The 19,641-nt window shown below is 36.5% G+C and overlaps 1 protein-coding gene across 1 annotated transcript; it reads left to right on the plus strand.

Moving 5' to 3' along the window:
- The first annotated feature begins 5,687 nt into the window (after positions 1-5,687).
- LOC121946869 (cadherin-like protein 26) lies at positions 5,688-18,784 on the plus strand. The gene is made up of 20 exons (XM_042491672.1): positions 5,688-5,865; positions 7,378-7,541; positions 10,046-10,213; positions 11,337-11,456; positions 11,560-11,706; positions 11,929-12,073; positions 12,173-12,342; positions 12,462-12,593; positions 12,692-12,874; positions 13,241-13,551; positions 13,659-13,801; positions 13,893-14,117; positions 14,238-14,465; positions 14,585-14,703; positions 14,867-14,950; positions 15,035-15,118; positions 15,702-15,758; positions 15,957-16,016; positions 16,118-16,198; positions 16,853-18,784. The coding sequence occupies exons 3-20, from the start codon at positions 10,178-10,180 to the stop codon at positions 17,078-17,080; spliced, it is 2,553 nt and encodes an 850-aa protein (XP_042347606.1). The 5' UTR covers positions 5,688-5,865; positions 7,378-7,541; positions 10,046-10,177; the 3' UTR covers positions 17,081-18,784.
- The last annotated feature ends 857 nt before the right edge of the window (positions 18,785-19,641 follow it).

Raw genomic sequence — 19,641 nt, forward strand, 5'->3', positions numbered from 1 at the left:
TGAAGTAAACTGGTTTGATTTCTTTAGAAACATGGGGAAAAAAGTTTCAAGAAATTATTGAAAGGTGACCAGAAATTGCCTAAAAATTACTTTAAAAGGGGGGTGGAGGGTTATTAGAAAATTATCAAAAACTGATGAAAAATGTCATGAAAACCATATTTATAATTATTACAATTATATACTGTACATACATTTTTAACACTTTTTTGGGTGTCATTTTCTTTGTTTTTGTTTTTGTTTGCTATCTCTTGTAAATATGTACCTATCTGGCAAATTTTTAATTTTTAGGGCCATGTCTTGTTAAGTTGCTTATTACCTTCATTTTTGTTGTTGTTGTTGTTGTTTTGTTTTTTAAAGGAAATCAAAAAATTCCTCAGGTTTCAAAGACTTGAAGCATAGCAACAAAACACTATTTGCAGTGCAAAGATCCAGATTTGTTTTCCTCATATAGCTAAGGCATCACCTGCTTAACCCTCCCTCTGACTGGCTAGCTTTCGTTGGACTGGTTTGGTTTAGGAGCGAAATCAGTGTCTTAGGGTACGCTAATCAGAGGCTGAGTAAGGCAGAGCAGGGCAGGCCATGCTATTGCAATTTTTTGGGGAAAAAAAACAACTCATCTCTAATTTTGCCCCCGGGTTAACAATATTAGCCCTGTTAGCATTGTTACCATTGTTGGCACTGTTTATTGAGTTAGCACTGTTAGCTGCTAGCCGCTAGCTCCATGTTGGAAACCACGTGTAGACAATCCTGCCCCAGATTCTGAATCATAGATACACTCTGCATGTCACACATGCTCCTTTAAAGTCTCGAGAGAATAAACTGTGTTTGTCAAACTCGCAGGAAAAATGGCTCTAACAACTGGAATTCTTGAACTAAATAGGAAATACAGTGAGCATCTCTGTTGTAAAACTGAAGACAAACTGAATGTAAGGTTAGGACAGTGTCCTAAGGATGACTAGAGACTCTAATCTCTAGAGGTAACTCATGCTCACACAGAAATAGATGAATATCAAAGTTAATTGAAATTGGATTAATTTTATCTGTAATAGTTACATAAAAATAAAAAAGAAAGAAAGATGACTGCCTCTCACATTTATCTTCAGCTACATTTAGTGCGTTCAGCCTTTGAATGTATGCCTTTTTCTAATTAATTTATTCAGTTCTTTGCTTGTCAGATTATTAATGTGATCACTGTGCCCAAATTGTAAAATTAATGCAGTTACAAAGCAAACAAATCACAAGGCTTCAATATATATTGTCTTGTTTGCAATTATGCTTTTGCACATGTTCAGGCACTGAAATCAACACTTTTGTACAGTTTTAGACATGAAAAGTAACTCAGAGTCACTACAAATTGAACAAATGACAGTGATTGTTTTTTTTAAAATATTTATCAGGCCCTAATTACTCATAGTAGCTAAGAGAAATTAAAAATGCATACCAAACAAAATCTCAGGTCTTAGGAAAACGTATTTTGCATTAAGTCTTTCATGCACTGTTTTAGCTTTTGCTATAGTTACATAGTACAGTACAAGCCTGTCATATATTCACTGTGAGTCTTAGTCAGGCTTTTAACAATATTTTTAGTGGAGAGAATCCAAACCACATCTTCTGTGTGAAAGTCCAAAATATGCAAGTGGGTCGATGTATAAAGCACTCCAAGGAGGCATGATAATTACCGATGGCAACATAAATACAAATCAACAACTGAAAGCCTGCCAGGCTGGGTTTCTGTTTGTTGACTGTAGATGTGTTGTGACTTTGTGTGTCCTGTGGGTGTGCACACGTATGTGGTCAGATCTCAGATGTGATATCTGAAACAATTTAGTGTTGTGCAAAAATTAACTAAAAATGCATTTATACACACACAGCCATGTACTGTCAACATTTCAAAATATACACCCCCGTAAACATATGTCTACCTTTATGTCCGATGCCATTAATTACTCAAACATTAGGCCTAACTTTTTCAAAGTATAACTCAAACTACTTCAGCCTGTTTCCTGTCAAATACTGACTCTTTGTGGTACTACAATCATAATGACACAAGCTGTATCTGTGATCCATGTACCATTTAACTAAATAGTTTTGAGTTTTAATAAGGTAAATGCAGATATATTTTTAAATGGGACTGACATTTGCCTTATTGATTAACAAACCAGGAACTGTTGCATGGAGAGTGGATATGTTTTACATGCTTTGCTCATTGCTATATTTTTTTGTGTGATTTCTTGAGACTCAGATGTATTGTGTCTCTGGAGAAATCATCAAAATGTTGATTAAATAACTCAATGCACTCTTTACACCAGACAAGATAGTGTGTGATTTTTTACAGACAGGACACAATTTTTATTACACACACATAAAGACAGTGATTGCATTGAAACATGACTAATAGACATTTCCAAGTTTGTAACAGATGAGGCCAGAAGCTGTGGGGTGTGTGCATTCAAAGATCCCTAAGCTCCACCTGGTTAACCCACTGACACACAAAGGTGGCGTAAACCCTTTGCTCCATAAATAGTTGCTGCACCAGTAACACACTGGAGGCTGCGGTGGAGGTGGGAAGACCAACATATATTAATTTAACATAGCTTTAAGAGCTCTTAATACTTCTCTCTGAAAACAGGGGGGCTCATTAAAATACAGCTGCTCTTATAGCCTACTACATCTCAGATTGCATCAAACATCCACATGTTGAAGTGTCCTCCCACTGATCCCCAAATTGCTTCCAATGGTCAGACAAGCACATTGCATCTGTTTGTGTGAATGAGGGCAAACTGAAGAGCACTTTGGATAAAAGGTTTATATAAAATGTAGCCATTTACCAAACCGACAGGCCACCATTGTGCTGTAATGAAGGGAGTCACATTGTAATGCTCCTATACATAACATGGACGAACCTATAAAGTTGTTTGCATTTGCTTTAAGCAATGGCAAAGGTAGTTAAGAAGCAGCTTAATTATTGTTCACTTTGCAATGTGGGAGAAGATATGATTTTCTAGAGTGACCCGGGGCCAAAGTTCAAGACCTTGGGAGCCATCTGTCACCAGACAGTTAAGAGGAAAAAAATAAATAGCTTTAAAAAGCACAGCTGGACTGCAATTTTTATATCTTTGCTCTAAGTTTGTGAATGTAATTGTGGATTAATTTTTGAAGAAAAGATAAACAACACTGGTCGAATTTTATACACTTTAAGCCTGACATTGTATATTGGTGTTCATCCACAGAACAAGGATTATAATTATAGAGGCTGTACTTTGCTTGCTCAAAGATGGAGTTAATGCACTGCAAAAATCGTCATGCCCTGTTGATTTTCCAGTGTTTCACTCAGACAGTGACTGGGTGTGGTTGGCTTGTTTCTTTTACTTAACTCCTTCATGAGTGATTGCTGTCATGTCTCTGTGCTTACCTCTTGAGGTTTTGTCTGGGTTGTATTATTTTCTGTGTTTTAAACTATAAGTTTATCTGTGGAAACAGGAATATTTCAAAAGTATAATAGATGTTTTATTTCTGCCAATTATCCTCACATGAGTACCATTTTGTTGAAGATCCCTGATATGGACCAGCAGAAATCTGATTAGTTTAATCAGTATTGCTCAACAGTAGTTAGACAGTGGTATTGTCACTGCAGCACTGTAAATGTTTGTAGTCTATTGTTAATGATCTGCTCATATAGTGATGTGGAATTAACACTGTGAGTTGCAACAGTCTTCATTCTTTGTTTTGTTTTCATGTGTGCATTTTTTTTTTTTGCATCTGCTGTCTTAAATGTATTCTTTCCAAAACAGTGATGGAAAGAAGTTTTGATGTGTCCACTAAAAGATATGCATTTGTATGAAATATCTTTACTTTGAGAGGGAGAAAAACAAGCACCTATTTATCGCAACAATCGTAATAAAATTATACTAATCAAAACACTGTTACAGTCTTAAGACCGTGTATGCTGTCATACACTGTTAACTGTTAATAGTTTTTTTGCACAATTTTTTGCAACTTGCACCCTGGGTAAAAAGGTTGTTACTGAGGGAGTGGTGGCAGCAGAAATGTTAGGGAGCTTGTGAGAAGGGTGTAGAGTTGAGGCAAGTTCACTGTTTTCTCACTGTGCATATGATTCAAGTGGTAATCCTACCTAACATAGTGTAGTGTACTTGAGTCAATATCTTAACACAGTGTTTTAAAGGAATGACAGCAACTGCTAACAGTGTTGGTATTGTATAAAAATCATGCCCACATGATGGTTGTTCATGATCGACTCCCTGTGTACTGCCAAAAAACAATTGCATGTCTTAGTGATGTCATAAATTTATTTTGGGTTTTGTGATCCCTCAATAAGCTGCTGCTGAAAGTTACCTTGTATGCCTTGCAGAACTTCTTCCTCAGCTTTTTTATTAAGGCATGTACTAAGTAGAGATGCCGGTTGTAGTTAAGGTGTGGCACTATGAATCTAATAACCTCATTTGATCTGCACGCATGACCCAGATTGGGGTGAATATACAGCATGAATTTTTTTTCCAGCAAGGCAGAAAAAAACACAAAAACATGAAATGTTAACACACTTAAAGCACAATGAGACAATTAAAGGCTTTGAAAACACTGGTACTTCAGGCTTCAGCAGCAAATAGGAAATATATAACAACAAAACATATACAGACTGATGAGCAGCAATGGACACAAGGGAGCATCAAAGAAATTTAAAGTAACTCACTGTTTAAGAAATCATACCACAGATGGACTGACAACAAAGTACAGACTTAACTGAGCATTTATGTAGGACAAAAATCCAGTGGGAATTGGAAATGGCAACCTGCAATAATTAGGTGTACAAAAAAAAATCAGCAAAACAATTTACCTGTCTCCTCTCTGTGTCAGATACTTATGCATTGAGGCGCCCATTAACAACACACCAGGCGGCATCATTTTTTGATGGTCCGGATAATTGCTGTGGTATGAAGAGCAACAAAGGCTGCAGGGAGGGTCCCCAAACAAACTCCTGACTTTCACCCAGGAGACTGATGTTTGTGTCCTGTGTGAAACCAAAAGTCAGTTGAGTTATTATGATAATTTTTAAACATATTTTCATGTCAGTCAGATTATTTTAATAACAATGTAGAGTGCTAGCATGTGTAGCATACCACACCAGCAATGTGTGATATAAAATTACATTTGGTAGTAACAATACCTACAAAGCCAAACCATGGAGTTTCTTCTAAACCTAACCATATGTTGTTGCCTAAAACTAAGAACGAAAACTTTTTTAACTGCGTTCTAAGTTTATTTTGAAAAGAGACAGTATGCATTTAGAAAGTGGAAACTGTACCTTTCCTGTATAAACAGACATTTATTTTAAAAAAGACACAATATATGTTACTAGCATTCTTAGAGTGTCACTGTAGCACACAGATAAATAAATATAGCCTTAATACTTAAATCATATGTATTATAATATGTGATTAAATATTTAAAATATAATGGTTAAAAAAGTGAGTGGTTTGACAGTGTTTTAAAATAAACTGAATCTAAAATGTTTGTGCATTGTTGATTTTGATGCGCAACCAATTGTTATCGGGTATCGTTCTCGTTGCCCAATGAGACTGTTTATCCCGCCCAACATGTATCAGGTTAGATTACGTTGGCGAGGTCAAAGGGCAGAAAATCAGTTTTGGTTGAGGCTTGGTCATTGAACTGGTAACAAGCGCAGCTTAAAACAGTAGAAATCTCCGTTACAGTTAATGTTGTGTCTCCATGCGTCAGCCTTTATGTTAACGATATAAACCACAGTGCCGACTAAAAAAAGAGAGCGTGCCGCCTGTTACAGCTGGTTCACGACACCTGACGCCTTTTCCATCGATAATCTGCCCACAGGTGAGTTGAAACAGCCGCTAGCCGTGATGCTAATTTACGCCATTTCCATGTGCTAAAAACATTAGCATCAAATGTCCGCTAGCTTCGGTGCTAAATTGGGGCCATGTAAAATCCCAGTCGATTATGTTTAAACTGTTAGCGATGGGAAAGCATGACATTTAATAGTTTTAAAACATTACTGTCAATAAGACACTATGTTGTGTTATGTTGTTGTGGTACAGGGTTCCTGTAGATGCTTAAAAAGTTAAAAGGCTTACATTCATTAATCTAAAATTAAATCATTATTTGGTATTAAAATGTCTTATGTCAGTCTTTCGGAAGTCTTAAAAATGCTTAGCGAATGAGAGTAGGATGTTATGATCCATTTTTTTCTTATACTAGATTGTAAAATCTCAAAATAACTGGTAATATCTAATATCTTTTAAATGACTTACCTAATTTATCGTCAAGCACAGCAGGACCGAAAAACCTACAACACTCATACATTTACAGCATCCAGTCATGAAAGATGACAATGGATATTTTTATAACATAATATCAATGTTTTCCACCTATTAAATTTTACAAAGTTTTAAAACTCGCAATAACTTTTTTACTTGAACAAAACAAAACAAACAAAACAACATAATCATGTTATTTTTGGGCCAAATCGTCCCTAACTCTTTTTCAGTTTTTGGTTATTGTAAAATTGCTCTTAAATTTAATTCTGTGTGGCATTAATACATTTTCAAAAAGTCTTAAAACTAATTTGCCTTAAGCTCTACAAACCCTAGCTGCTGGTTAGGATGTGCTTTGTTTGCTGCCTATAGAGAGTTTATGAATCTTGTAAAAGGTGTATTGAATTTTCAAAATGTATGTTGTTGTGTTTTATATTATACACTTAAATTGCACTTGAGTATTTACTAAAAGTGTAGCTCTCTAAGCTAGTTATTTTGTTTGGATATGAGTGAAATTGTGATTTTTGAAACTGAGTTGAACTACAAATTAGAGATGCACAATATTGTATGTTTTGCTGATATTCATTGTGTTGATATATAACCACTTATTTACCCGATAACTGATAAAAAATATCGATGTATCCACTTTTTTCCTTTCCCAGTTTTAATGATCATCAGTTCTCTTCTGTAGTGGAATTCACATCATATTATATGTGATGGTCCACCAGCAGATGGAGATATAAAATACAATTCTTTTTAGTGCATGTAAAATATTTTCTTTTTGCAAAATAAGAAAAATACTTAAACTCAGAGTTGATATTTTGTACATGTTCACTTTGTTAAATAAAACAAAAAAGTCTGTGATACTGGCAGAAATCAGAATGATTCCAATATCCATTGTAAAACTAATATCTGCTGATACCTATTATGTGCTGATATTATCGTGCATCCCAAATGTTGTACAGCAGAAGAATTGGAGCACTGAGTTAATATCATTCACTGTATTTTCTAGCTCGTAGAATTAGCATGTATGTAACAATCTGACATCATTTATAGGTCAGGATTTGTTGTTTAGCCCCTCTGAGATGAGCCAGGAAATGTTGGAGCCATTGGACGAGATTCCAGAGAATTGGAGAAGATTTCTGAGATAACCATTTTCCAGTACTGGATGGCGACCCCAGCCCACGAGACTCCAGAACCTGCTACCTCAGTGAGGAGACTGAACTAAACTGAATCGTGGTAGGATTGAACTGTACATACACATACAGCTCAGAGGAAAGGGAACATACAATACACACATACTTTTAATTTTACCTGTTAATCACTTTTTGAAGCGTTTAATATATGCAAACAATATCTTTATTCGAGTCTTGTGTTTCTGATTTCTATTGTGACTTGACTCCCATCATTTCTAGAGTTTTCTGAGTCTGGTTTAAAATGAGACAATTCTGTCCCCCCATTCTGCAACCGTACCTTGTATGACAACAGCGAGACGGAATAATGTTGCAAAATTCGCACCTTTAATAGGGAATATAAAATGGGCTTCAGTTTGACGTGGAAGGTTTTAGTATTTGGCGACTTGGGATTGAGAAAATGATGAAAAAATTAGTGCACTGGTCGAAAGCCAGCTTGATAAGAAATACAGGTTTTGAATCTCCCACACAGGGTGTTCCTGACTTACAGATTTTATCTTTTTTTCTTGAGAAGTGATTTCAGCAAGGCGGCGGATCAGTAGTTTCGGACCTGCCTCTGCTTGATTGGAAAATGTCAAACAGTGTTTAGTATGATGCCAGCTGGAACATATAAATGATGCAAAATCCTGCTTAGAGCTCTTTCTAAATGAAGTAATTTAAGTGCCACACTATGCTGTCTTTGTTTTCCTGCGGTACATAAAAGATGCAATCAAGATACGCTTCATTCTCACACTCCAGAGTACATGTTTGCTGACCCAGTTGCCAGATGTAGTCTCAGAAGATTTATGTCCACATGTTAAAGAAATTATCTCACATTAGACTGTGCCAAATCCACTGTCCTCAGGCAGTCCAACGCACTTATCTAACTGGCAAATGTGTCACTTTAATTTGTAAATTCACCTCTTAAGATACAACACCAACATTTAAAAAAACAGTTTCATCAATATTATCTGCTGTGAAATGCTTCAGAGGTATGTCGTAATGGAACATAGTGAGGTGAAGCGCCTGCTATGCGCCTGCACACCAGGAAATGTCAGATACTTCATTGTGTAGTCAGTCACTTTGTTGTCAGTTAGCATATTTCCAGTGCTACCACCATGAGCACACACAACACATAATTCCTTTTAAAAGGAAGGAGATACACAATGAATTAGATTATGCTGATGTACTGGAAATAAGAAATGGATGTAAGCACCAAAACACATTATTAGCACCAATGAACACCAAAAGACACAAGGGAGCATCAAATACCTCAAAGCCGACAGTGAAATAGGTTCAGGGAATCTTTATATAAATGCAACTAAGGGAGAATAAGGGCCTTATTAATATATTTCCTTACACAAAAACACATTAGTAACTCAGAGGGTCTCATCTACTACTACAGGCAGTAAGTAGACTGCAGTAAAAGGACAGCTAGTATAGTTTCCTAAATTTAACAAACAATGGATACAAAAAAAAATAAGAAAACATGGTATGCTCTCTAAAACTAATTGTCAGTTGTATTAAAATAACTGCCCCAAATAAGTTTATGTTTGACTGACCTATGTTCTTTGTTGTCTCTCGAGCTAGTTTTCCTTATTCCAGTGAACTGATGAATAAGAGGAGAGTCTAGTTATATTCCTCAGTAAATCTGATTAGTCAATAGTTCCTGGAGCAAAACAAGCACACAGGTAACAATTAAGATAATCCATCTCTCTCCTTCTCTTTCTCTTTCTCTCTCTCGCTCTCACACAACACACACACACACACACACACACACACACACACAAAAACAAACAAACTATGGTCTACTAACAAAGTGGATTTTTATGGAGACCCTGAAGTGCTGAGCATCACATAAATTCACACATAATGAAACTATCCTGCAATGATGGAATAATCCAAAAATATCTTTACATTCAATTCCAAGTCACTATAAAATCTTACAAAATTGTCCCACTTCTTTTTTTATATTTTATAATATAAATATTCATAGAAACATTTATAATGTTTAACTAATATCAGAAAGACTTTGTGATGGAGCATCCACACATACCGCTGCTGCGTCTCTGGCTGTGGGCAGAGTGAGCACACACACCACACATCCCGTGTTTGCCAAGCATTTAAAAACACCTAACAATGATCTCTTTCCCCCTTACCTGTTTCGGTGGCACGGCTCGAGGGTTGCTTCATCTGTTTACGTAGTTTAGTTGAATTTTTTGCTGTATGCTTTTGTGCATTTTTATTGCATTTCAAAGCATTTTGACCCTGCTGTTTTACTCATGATTGCTTTTACATGTATCATTAGTTGATTTTTTGGGGGATGTAAATAAAGTTAATGATCTTTATTTCCTTCTGCAATATTCAGTAAAATGAAAAACTGTATTTCTGTCTGTGTTACAGACCAAATATATATACAGTAAATGCGTATTCATACACGCGCACACACACACACACACACGCACACACACACACACACACACTCACACACTCACAGTGTTTTTATACCCACCCACCTGCTCTTAAATTTCTTCACTTTATCTTAATGTGAAATCATTTATCATTTTACAGGCCCTCCCACTTGCAGGTACACTGTAGCCAGAACGTGCATCGGCATGCAGTTGAACTGCCATTCAGGTGTTTACAAGGCATACTGTATCAACTAAGGGACCAACTTCTAACAACACACAATCCGGATTTGCCATGGAGGCAGCACACCTCAGTCTTGTCCTGTTGCTGGTAAGAATTTATTTTTTGAAGCAGTATTTTAGTGTTTTCTTGACTTTTCTTGATACTAACTTTTACCTTAGATTCCAACGTGATTTTTTTTTGCTTCAGGTACTATATATTCAACCAACTCATGTAAACTTTTTTAATAGTCAAAAATAAAGATACTCCTTTTCTACTGTTACAGAGATGCTATTTTGAGGTGATGTATTGTTGGACAGAGCACCCAAAGTCAGTCTCTGCTTCTTGAACAGGCAGCTGAGCTGAGGGAGATAGCTGCTGCAAATGTGTGGCTAATGCTACAGTACTAGTAAAAAGAAAGGGAAAAAAAAGTAAAATGTCTCTGTTCCTTTTTGGGAGTATTGCCATAATGAACTTGATCTCGACTGACTTCTTCCAAATAAAAAGAAAAATGTATTAGTCACAGAATTATATTCAGCACATCATCCCCAACTCATTAACCCCATTTAAATCTATTATTGAAAGTCACTTTTATTGTTTTACTTTTTCTTAACTGATAGTATTTGCTGTTACTTGTCATACTATTTTAGTCAGTTTCATTACCTTGTGCATGTTTTTTAATTGTTTTTGTCTGAGCAGGCTAATTACGTATTAAAGACATGGCATTATAAGCTAGACAATGACTTACATGCTACAATTATTTCTGTCACCAGCAGCTCAGTTCGTATGTTTTGTTTTGTTTTACACATCATATACCGTATACCCCGGCAAAATGTCAGGAAGGTATGAAGAAGTAGACCTGCACAGTAGTGCTCTAGAGGAGTTGTTATGCACACAAACAACGTGTTCAGAGTTTAATTATAAAATTTTAAAAAAAGGTCTTTGTACATAAGTCATAGTCAACAAATACAAAAACAGTCCAGATGTGCAGAAGCATAATACATACGCTTCAGAAAAGAAATATTTGCCCTGTTACTCTGAATTAACAAGAGTTTTGTTTCAAAATTCTGAGAAAAGTTTTCAGGAAAAAAAATGTTTTGGGGAATTAAAAAGATTATTTCAGAACTTTGAGGAAGAAGTTTTCAGGAAAACAAGCAGATTTTTTTTGACCCCAAATGAATATATTATGCTTCCATAGAAATGTACTGATGTAATTAATGTAATGTTTCTGCAGTGTTTGGGAGTCCACAGCTCATCTTCAGAAATTTTGAAGCGGCAAAAAAGAAACTGGATCATTGAGTCCTTCACAATTGATGAAGGCTATGAAGGAACTTTTCCATATTTACTGGGAAAAGTGAGTATCTACAAAAAGTCACAACGCATGAGAATGAATGCACATATGACAAGATGCAAGATCATCACAAAGTCCTGTGCTGTTGTGTTTCAACTCCCTACAGGTCAACATTGAGAACAATTTGACCTTTTTCAGAATCAGTGGTCAGGGTGTTGAGAAGGACCCCAAAAACGTTTTTTCAATCAATGAAAACACAGGGGAGATCTTTGTTCACAGAGCCGTCGACTATGAGAAATACACAGTTATAAAGGTTTGAAGGAATTTACTAAAGCAGTTTTATTACAGCGATTCCTAGATGTGGAAAGTTTGTGTGTGTGTGTGTGTGTGTGTGTGTGTGTGTGTGTGTGTGTGTGTGTGTGTGTTTTTGTGTGTTTGTTTGTTTGTTTGTTTGTGTGTGTGTCAATGAGTGTGCTTGGATGGGAGGCACATTAGAGTGTTTCATTATTTCACAATTCTTGCCTCTGCATTACAGCTTGATTTTGAGGCACTTGACAAAGAAAAACATGTAATAAGCACGCGGCTGGGAGTTGAGATATTGATTTTGGATGTAAATGACAACCCTCCAATTTTTGACCAAAACATCTACAAGGTCAAAATATTAGAGTCAACATTGCAAGGTAACTCACTCATAATTAATCTCATGTCCTTTTTACAGCTACTATTATGAAATGATGTTATAAATAAAACACACACCTCCTCTCTTCTGATTCTGACAGGCACTGTAGTGACTACAGTTCGGGCGCATGATGAAGACAGCATGGAGGACAATAGATTATTTGATTTAAAAATAGTCTCAGTCATTCCTAAATCATCTGAGCTGGAGTTCTACTTAAAGCAGAACAGTGAAAGAGGAACCATTCATTTTAGAGGGTGTCTGGACCATGAGGTGAGAGAACTCTTTTCTTGATTGCATAATTCTCAAATCAGTGATCCCAGAAACTTTGAAAATAGAAACATGTTTAGTCATCATTTTTTGGAAAGTGACTGTTCTTTTTAACCAATCAGAAAATAGAGAAATACACCATTGTAGTGGAGGCCAAAGACCATGGGAAAGAAAAACAGCTCTCGAGCTCCGCCATTGTTGTAATCGACATAGAAGATGGAAATAACCACCTTCCTAATTTCATCGGACATACTGTGAGCAATTCTTTCAGTTACCATGAGGAATGCAACGACTGTGATTAAAGTGTCTTTTCATAATAAAAGTTTTTGTTTGTTTGTTTTTTTTATACCAGGGTTCAGGGAGAGTGAAAGAAGGACTGGAAAATGTTCTTGTTTCACGGCTGCAAGTTTTAGATGATGACAGCAAATTTACAGCGGCCTGGAGAGCAAAATATCAAATCCAAGGCGACTCAAACAACAACTTCAGAATTGATACTGATCCTAAGACAAACGAGGGACTACTGTATGTGAAAAAGGTATTTTATCTGTGATAAAAATATAGATCCTTTCAAGGTACAGTGCAATGATTTGGTAAAAATCCATGAAACACTAACACCACATTTTTGGAAAAAAACTAAAATTACCTTTTCACGGGTGTATGCCTCCGTGAACCACTCAAGTTGCAAAGAAGTAAACCTAAAAAAGGAAGTTCTTTACCCACATTCAAAGTTTATTTTGAAAAGGGCTCATATTCGTTTGATGAGCAGAAACTGCATTTCCCATGAAAACAGGTTTATTTTGAAAATACACAATTCATGTAATGAGTATAAATTGACACAGTGTTTCTGGGCGTCCAGAACTGACACAGGAGGGGTACCTAGCAAGTTGTATTTCTTTTACAGGCTCTGGACTTTGAAGACACTCCTATGAAGAACTTGACTATAAGTGTGAAGAATGAGCTCCCCCTTTACTTGTGCAAAGTGGTGAGTCGCAGCACCACTGGTCTTTGGCAAGTAAAGACCGTTAGTGAGAAGACTATGACAGAAAGTCTGTCCACCCGTGAAGTGAAAGTGATTGTGGAAGATGTCAATGAGCCTCCAATCTTCGACATAATTCACAAACAAGTTATGGTGATTGAGAATTCCGAGGTGGGCCGGTATCTGTGGACATTTAAAGCTAAAGACCCTGACGTCGCCAGTGGCAACACAGTTCTGTAAGTCATAAACACGCTACCTACATGTCCAACTGAAAGAAAAACATTATTCTTTATTAGTATGTCAATAGAGAACTCAGAAACACCAAACATTATGTGTATTTCAGATACAAAAAAGGACACGATCCAGCTGGCTGGGTTAAAGTGGTCTACAAGACTGGAGAAGTAAGCACAACGAAGATCATAGACCGAGAGTCGTCTTTTGTGAAAGACAGCATCTATAAAGTCACAATATATGCAATTGACAATGGTATGACCAACAGGAGTTTTTACATAGCCATTAATCAGAATTTTTTTAATCACATACCTGAATATGAACATAATTTGTTTTTGGTTGCCAGGTCACCCTCCAATGACAGGCACTGCAACCCTGACCATCTGTATTACTGATGAGAATGACAACCCTCCACAGCTGACTAAAAACACAATTGACATGTGTCAGTCTGATGGACCATCTCTGGCCAACATCACAGCTGTGGACCCAGACGGAGACCTCAACAGTGGACCTTTCACCTTCATGCTCCAGGGAAATCAGAAGGGCAAGTGGAGGCTTGAGTCTACGCATGGTGAGCTTTAGTTCTTTCATCTCCTTCAAACAGAACCAAGATCGCGTGCAAATATTCTCACCGCTGTTAAAACAAACTTATGAGTCTAGATTTTACAGTATGTCACAATAAATTTTACAGGGTACTCGGTCAACCTGGTAAAAGAGAGCACAGTTCATTCTGGAATTCATGAACTGGTGCTGGAAGTGTCTGACCGTCAGGGCAAGAGTGCTGTACACAACCTGTCAGTCACTGTGTGTAACTGCGCAGACCCAGCGAAGCCAGACTGTAGCATTCGCATACCTTCTGGCCCCACATTTGGAGGTGCGGCAATTGGGATCATTTTTTTGGGCATACTACTGCTTGCAGGTAGGATGCATGTCCAAAATACATTGATTTGTGAATTAATTTGCCCCTCTCCTGTGGTAAAAGACAGCCTTATTTAGGATGTTAAACTGTATGATTTGATTTGTGTCTTTGTGTCCAAGGTGTGCTACTTTTGGCTTTTCTCATGTCCTGTAAGAATGAGACTATACAGATCCCAGATGACCTTGCTTCAGAACATCTTATGATCAGTAACATTGAGAAACCTGGAACTGACTGCAAAGTAAATACTTTTGCTGCAAAATACTTGATTATTACTGTTGACGGATACAAATACACACACACACACACACACACACACACACACACACTGGCTTCTGAAAATAATTACTAAATAGACAATGTTAACTATAAAGTAAAGTCATGTTTCATTCATCTTTCAACAGGTGACTTTTGACCCACCAAACAAAGGATACACTCAGAAAGAGAAAAACACCCAAACAATATCTGAACTTGGCTGGATGAAGGAAGCAAGTGTTGAAAAAATATTTGTCTTTTTGATTTTTTATACTAAAATGATCATGATTTACTTACGTAATTGCTTTTTTTTGCAGACATCTCCGGCAGTGTCCATCTTCCAAACACATCGTGGCATATCCCAATCTGAAATAAATCAGCGAATGGAATATTTGAATTTGGTACAAAAATATTCTTATTATTACTGTTGTTATTATTATTATTATTAGTTGTTGTTATTATTTAAACAAAAATGGCAACATATTCTATATTAAAACATAACTCTTGTGATATCCTAGTTTGTTTTTAGTCAACAAATCTCACAAAAAGACCACTACCAGCAATGAATTGTTCCCACCAACAAGCACTCTCCATATAGCCAAAGCCTGACATGGCTTTTTTGTCTGTGCCAAAGAACTTAATTTTTATGATAAAAAAATTAAAATGCCACAGGGTGACATGACATTGTAGTTTACTCTGAGTCAGTCCCTCATAAAAATAAATACTAAAAAATAGCACACTGGAAACTGAAAATAGTTGTCAGTATATAATATTTACTTTTCAGTAATGCCGGTTTGCTAGAAACATTTCAACAATTTTCAACGTTGTTTTTATTTACGTTTTCAGCGGAAACATATGAGCTTGGGTCTGAAAGTAACAGCTTAACACACTCTTTGTTGTGGTCTTTTCATGAGATTTGTTGACAGCTACAACAATATTTCTAGTTAAGTGTTTTTATGACTTGAGATGCTTTTTTTTCTCTAGGTGACAAATGACTCAACAAGGCGACAAAACTTTTTGCGTGGGAACTCTATGTATCGGGTACTAAAATTATTATTATTATTATTATTATAAGTAGTAGTAGCAGCAGCAGTAGTATTGAATATGAGTAATGTGACCAAGTTTTAAGTTGAGGATGTCAATAATAATAGTCAGCCATTTTCCAGATAATGAAAATCTGCCATATTTCAAAAGTTCTCCGACTGTGCAGTTTTAACCACTGAAAGCTTCATTTTCCAGTCTCTGGGTGCAACATCAGCCATGAGAGAAAGACATCAGCTGAGAAACTCTATGCGTGGGGTATTGCATTCTACATTTCTATGAAACATCTTCTTGTGAAAATTTTTTAACATGTATTGAATTTAACTAAGAAACTGATTAACTGTCCTCTGATTTTCCAGAGTTGGGCTGATCGCAGAAGATACACCACAAATCAAGAGGATGCTTTGCAACGTTCAGTTCTGCTTAGTACACTAAATAAGGTAATGACAACAATTTAATAAATCCTCCGCAGCTAGGTTAATTCACTGCCAGCAAATGTTCAAAGAGTTTTCTGTGATCAAGATGGGGGTTTTAATTTAAGGGGAAAATTTTATTTTGAAATTTACAGGGTGCGGACAACTGAAAAGTTTTTGTATTTAAATCTGTGTTGTAAAATTATGGATTAGTTTAAAGATTAAGCTGAAGCGATGTTCAAACGTGAACCATTTGAAAAAGACGTACAAGGATATATTTTTCATTAAAAAAATACATGGGCAAAAAAAGGGGTTTGACAGGCACCAGGTGTTTACAGGGATTATTGTATAATTATTTTATATTATTTCCTTTTTCTATGTCTTCCTCTTTTTCTGCAAACAATGTAAATATGTTGACAAATCATTACATGTAGTTATTTATAGTTTATATAGTTTAACAAAATTTTATTTATTTTAAAATGGAAGCAGGTCGATTATTCTTTAAAAACTGATGGAGAAGGGGTTGGATTTAATAAGTGTGCATTTCTTCCCACTCTTTTCCGGACATGTCTGTATGTTTGTGTATGTTTGCATGTTCATTCTTTACTTTTTTTTTTACATGTTTGAAATAAATTTCAATCCAATTCCGTTTTGCTCTTTTTCCTCCCCTGTATGTTGTAGACACTGTACAGCCTCCAGGCACCAGGAGAGGAGCTGGCTGATTATGATCCTCGTGTGTATGTTGAGGAGGGAGACATAAAGACCAACTATAAGCTTGATGCCATCTCCATCCCTGAAACTCCCTTTGACCCAGACCTGGACCTGAACCTGGGTTACAGATTTCATACTCTGGCCTCGATCTGCATGCCAAGTGAGAGACGTGAGACAACGACTCTGATTCAAAATTGAACACTCTTTCGTTATTAATCCTAAATCCTAAATGTAACCTGGATACAGTACAGGATGATTCACAGCACAGTCTTTTTGGCGGCTCACATCAAGTAATGCTACATTCAGCCACAATCGAAGGACGTGTCTCTTTTCTAGATTTTCTATTAATGCTGGCAGGGAGAAAAAAAGAATGACAGTGTCTGAGAAAATATGACACTGAAGAAGAAAAAGTATTGCATTAATTTTGGGATTGGTCAGTGTTACTCTCATTTTGGTCAAATATGTCTTATTTGTGTTTCTATTGTATACAGCAGGACTACCTTTCTTGACTATTTTTGGATGTTCAGAGGACGTTTTTAAATTTTCTTCTCTCATGCAATCAATGTTGATGGTGGACAGGGGATTTTAAAGGAGTTGTATGTGATATTCAGAGCATGAATATAGCAGAAAAACCCTATTTGCTGGGTAAATATAGATTGTAGTAATGCTGTCCCGAGCAGAGAGGGAAGTCTTGCTTCCTTTTTGAGAGTTGTGATCCAAGCTTCTTTGTGGTTGTTGTGCATAGGCACGCCAGCCGTACAGGTATTAGGACAGCGTTGTCATGAATGCGTAGCACCTATTCTCCAGTTTGCTTTTTTTTTTTCAGACCAAGTAGGGATTTCCATCCACGCACAGAAATTTATAGAAACTGTTTTTTGGGTTCATGTGAGTTCATGCATACCCCTACGGACCTCGATTTTGGCACATTTCTGCTAGCAGTAAAAATTGTGTCCTCAGACCACCAGATATTAGTCTGACAGACATTAATCAAACAATCCTTCTTCCCTGGTTGGCGTTTTGTAACGTTCCATGCATCCGTGATATTATTATGGTTGTGAAGGCATAATCCCTTAAGAAGAACAAGTTTCTCACATCCGTTCGTGGACAAGTGATTATCAGATCAGAAATCTGATGTTTGAAACAGTCGAACTGTGTAGCTGCTGTATATAATAGAATATAGAAATCAATCAGCAGGGTGGGTGTCAAACATGAGGAGGCAGAGTCAACTGATTGGAGGTCAGAAATATTTGTCGCTGCAGGGATTATGTATTTTTCTGAAACAGGACTTTGGAGAAATAGGTGTTTATTTTTAGGGTAGCATTCTCTGTCTGGATTGGTTTTTGTTGTGTGGTATGGACAAGGGTGGCGGAAACTTGTTTGTTTTGTTTTGTTTTGTTTTTTTTAACAAAAATGGCCCTGGTGTGTGTAGTGGTTAAATATAAATATAATTATTAACAACCAGAAATTAGGATCGGTATTAGAAAAACCTTGAGCATCTCTGTTGCAATACCTGAAGACAAACTGAATGCATAGATTTTCATTCATGGCTTTTTGATGATCGTTGTGCAGGGTTTCCCACACATTAATTTATTTGTGGTGACCTGCCCAAATCAAAACATCTACCACCACGTATAGATTTGATATTTTTAAAGTTGGACTGTTTATTACAGAGAGCAGCAGCACATCAGGCGCAGAAAAAGTGAAATTAATCCGTTTACTGCGCTGGGTCTAAAAAGCTTGAATGAGTGCTATGTTCATTTACTATTACAGGCCAAAGAGCGATATTCTCTACAGGTCATAAAAAGTTAAGAAAGTTCACAGATAGCTGAATATGAATGTTGAACTGTAACTGCACTGATATTATCTGTAATTAAAAACAAGCACATAGAGTAAGAGAGAAAATTTTCTGCCTATGACATTTGTTTTCAGATGAATTTAGTTTGTTTAGTGTTTGAGTTCATGCCTTCTTCAGTTCATTGCTTCGATTCTTTGTAACTGCGTTGCTGCTATGATTAACATAACCACTATGTTGACACTGTAATGCATGACATAAAAACACTGAAACAAGATGAGGCAAGCATAGTTCAGCTGTACTAATACACAGACCTTTGTTAGCAGCTGAAACATTTCACTCTGCATGACCTTTCTACTAATGCCACTTGACAGGTTTTTAGGCACAGTGCCGTTTCTACAGAAAGGTGATTCAAATCAAGTAAACTGTCCTGGTGCTGGGTACTCCTTGATTCCATTTACAGGAGAAGTCAAGTGGGATATGGAGAATAGATTTAACTGCTTTAGATTTATACAAAAGATAAACTTTCTGTTCCATAACATCAGAACTTTTGTTATGCAGCATATGACAAACATTAGCACAATAAAAAAATATATGGCACAGAGCCACGGTTATGAAGCTGGGTGTGTGGGGGGCTTGGTCAGGGTACATGGAGATAAGATCGTGAGACAGCATTTACAGTAAGAACTGGGTAATGTGCGGTCAAGTCTATCAAAAATGTTTGTTTCTGTCACTACATGTTACGTTGAATAATAAAAAACTGGTTGGCTTCACTAATGGCAGGGAAATAGGTGTTCCACATTTCATGGGGATATGTTCAGGTGTGTTTTAGAAAAAGTTTTTAAATGCACTGTTTTAACCTTTGTTATCGTTACATATTACAGTAAAAGTTTGTCACATGTTTACTTTGAGTCCTTTAGTCAGGCCTTTCTCACCATTTTTATATGGGTGTGTGTATAAATAAAGA

The sequence above is a fragment of the Plectropomus leopardus genome, chromosome 8 (assembly GCF_008729295.1).
Source record: "Plectropomus leopardus isolate mb chromosome 8, YSFRI_Pleo_2.0, whole genome shotgun sequence".
NCBI classification, from domain to species: Eukaryota; Metazoa; Chordata; class Actinopteri; order Perciformes; family Serranidae; genus Plectropomus; species Plectropomus leopardus.

Excerpts from the sequence above, each read along its gene's own strand:
- LOC121946869 (XM_042491672.1), top strand. The coding sequence starts at position 10,178 with ATGGAGGCAGCACACCTCAGTCTTGTCCTGTTGCTG. Across the intron at positions 13,802-13,892 it reads AATATATGCAATTGACAATG|GTCACCCTCCAATGACAGGC; the intron begins GTATGACCAACA and ends TTTGGTTGCCAG. Across the intron at positions 16,017-16,117 it reads TGAGAAACTCTATGCGTGGG|AGTTGGGCTGATCGCAGAAG; the intron begins GTATTGCATTCT and ends CTGATTTTCCAG.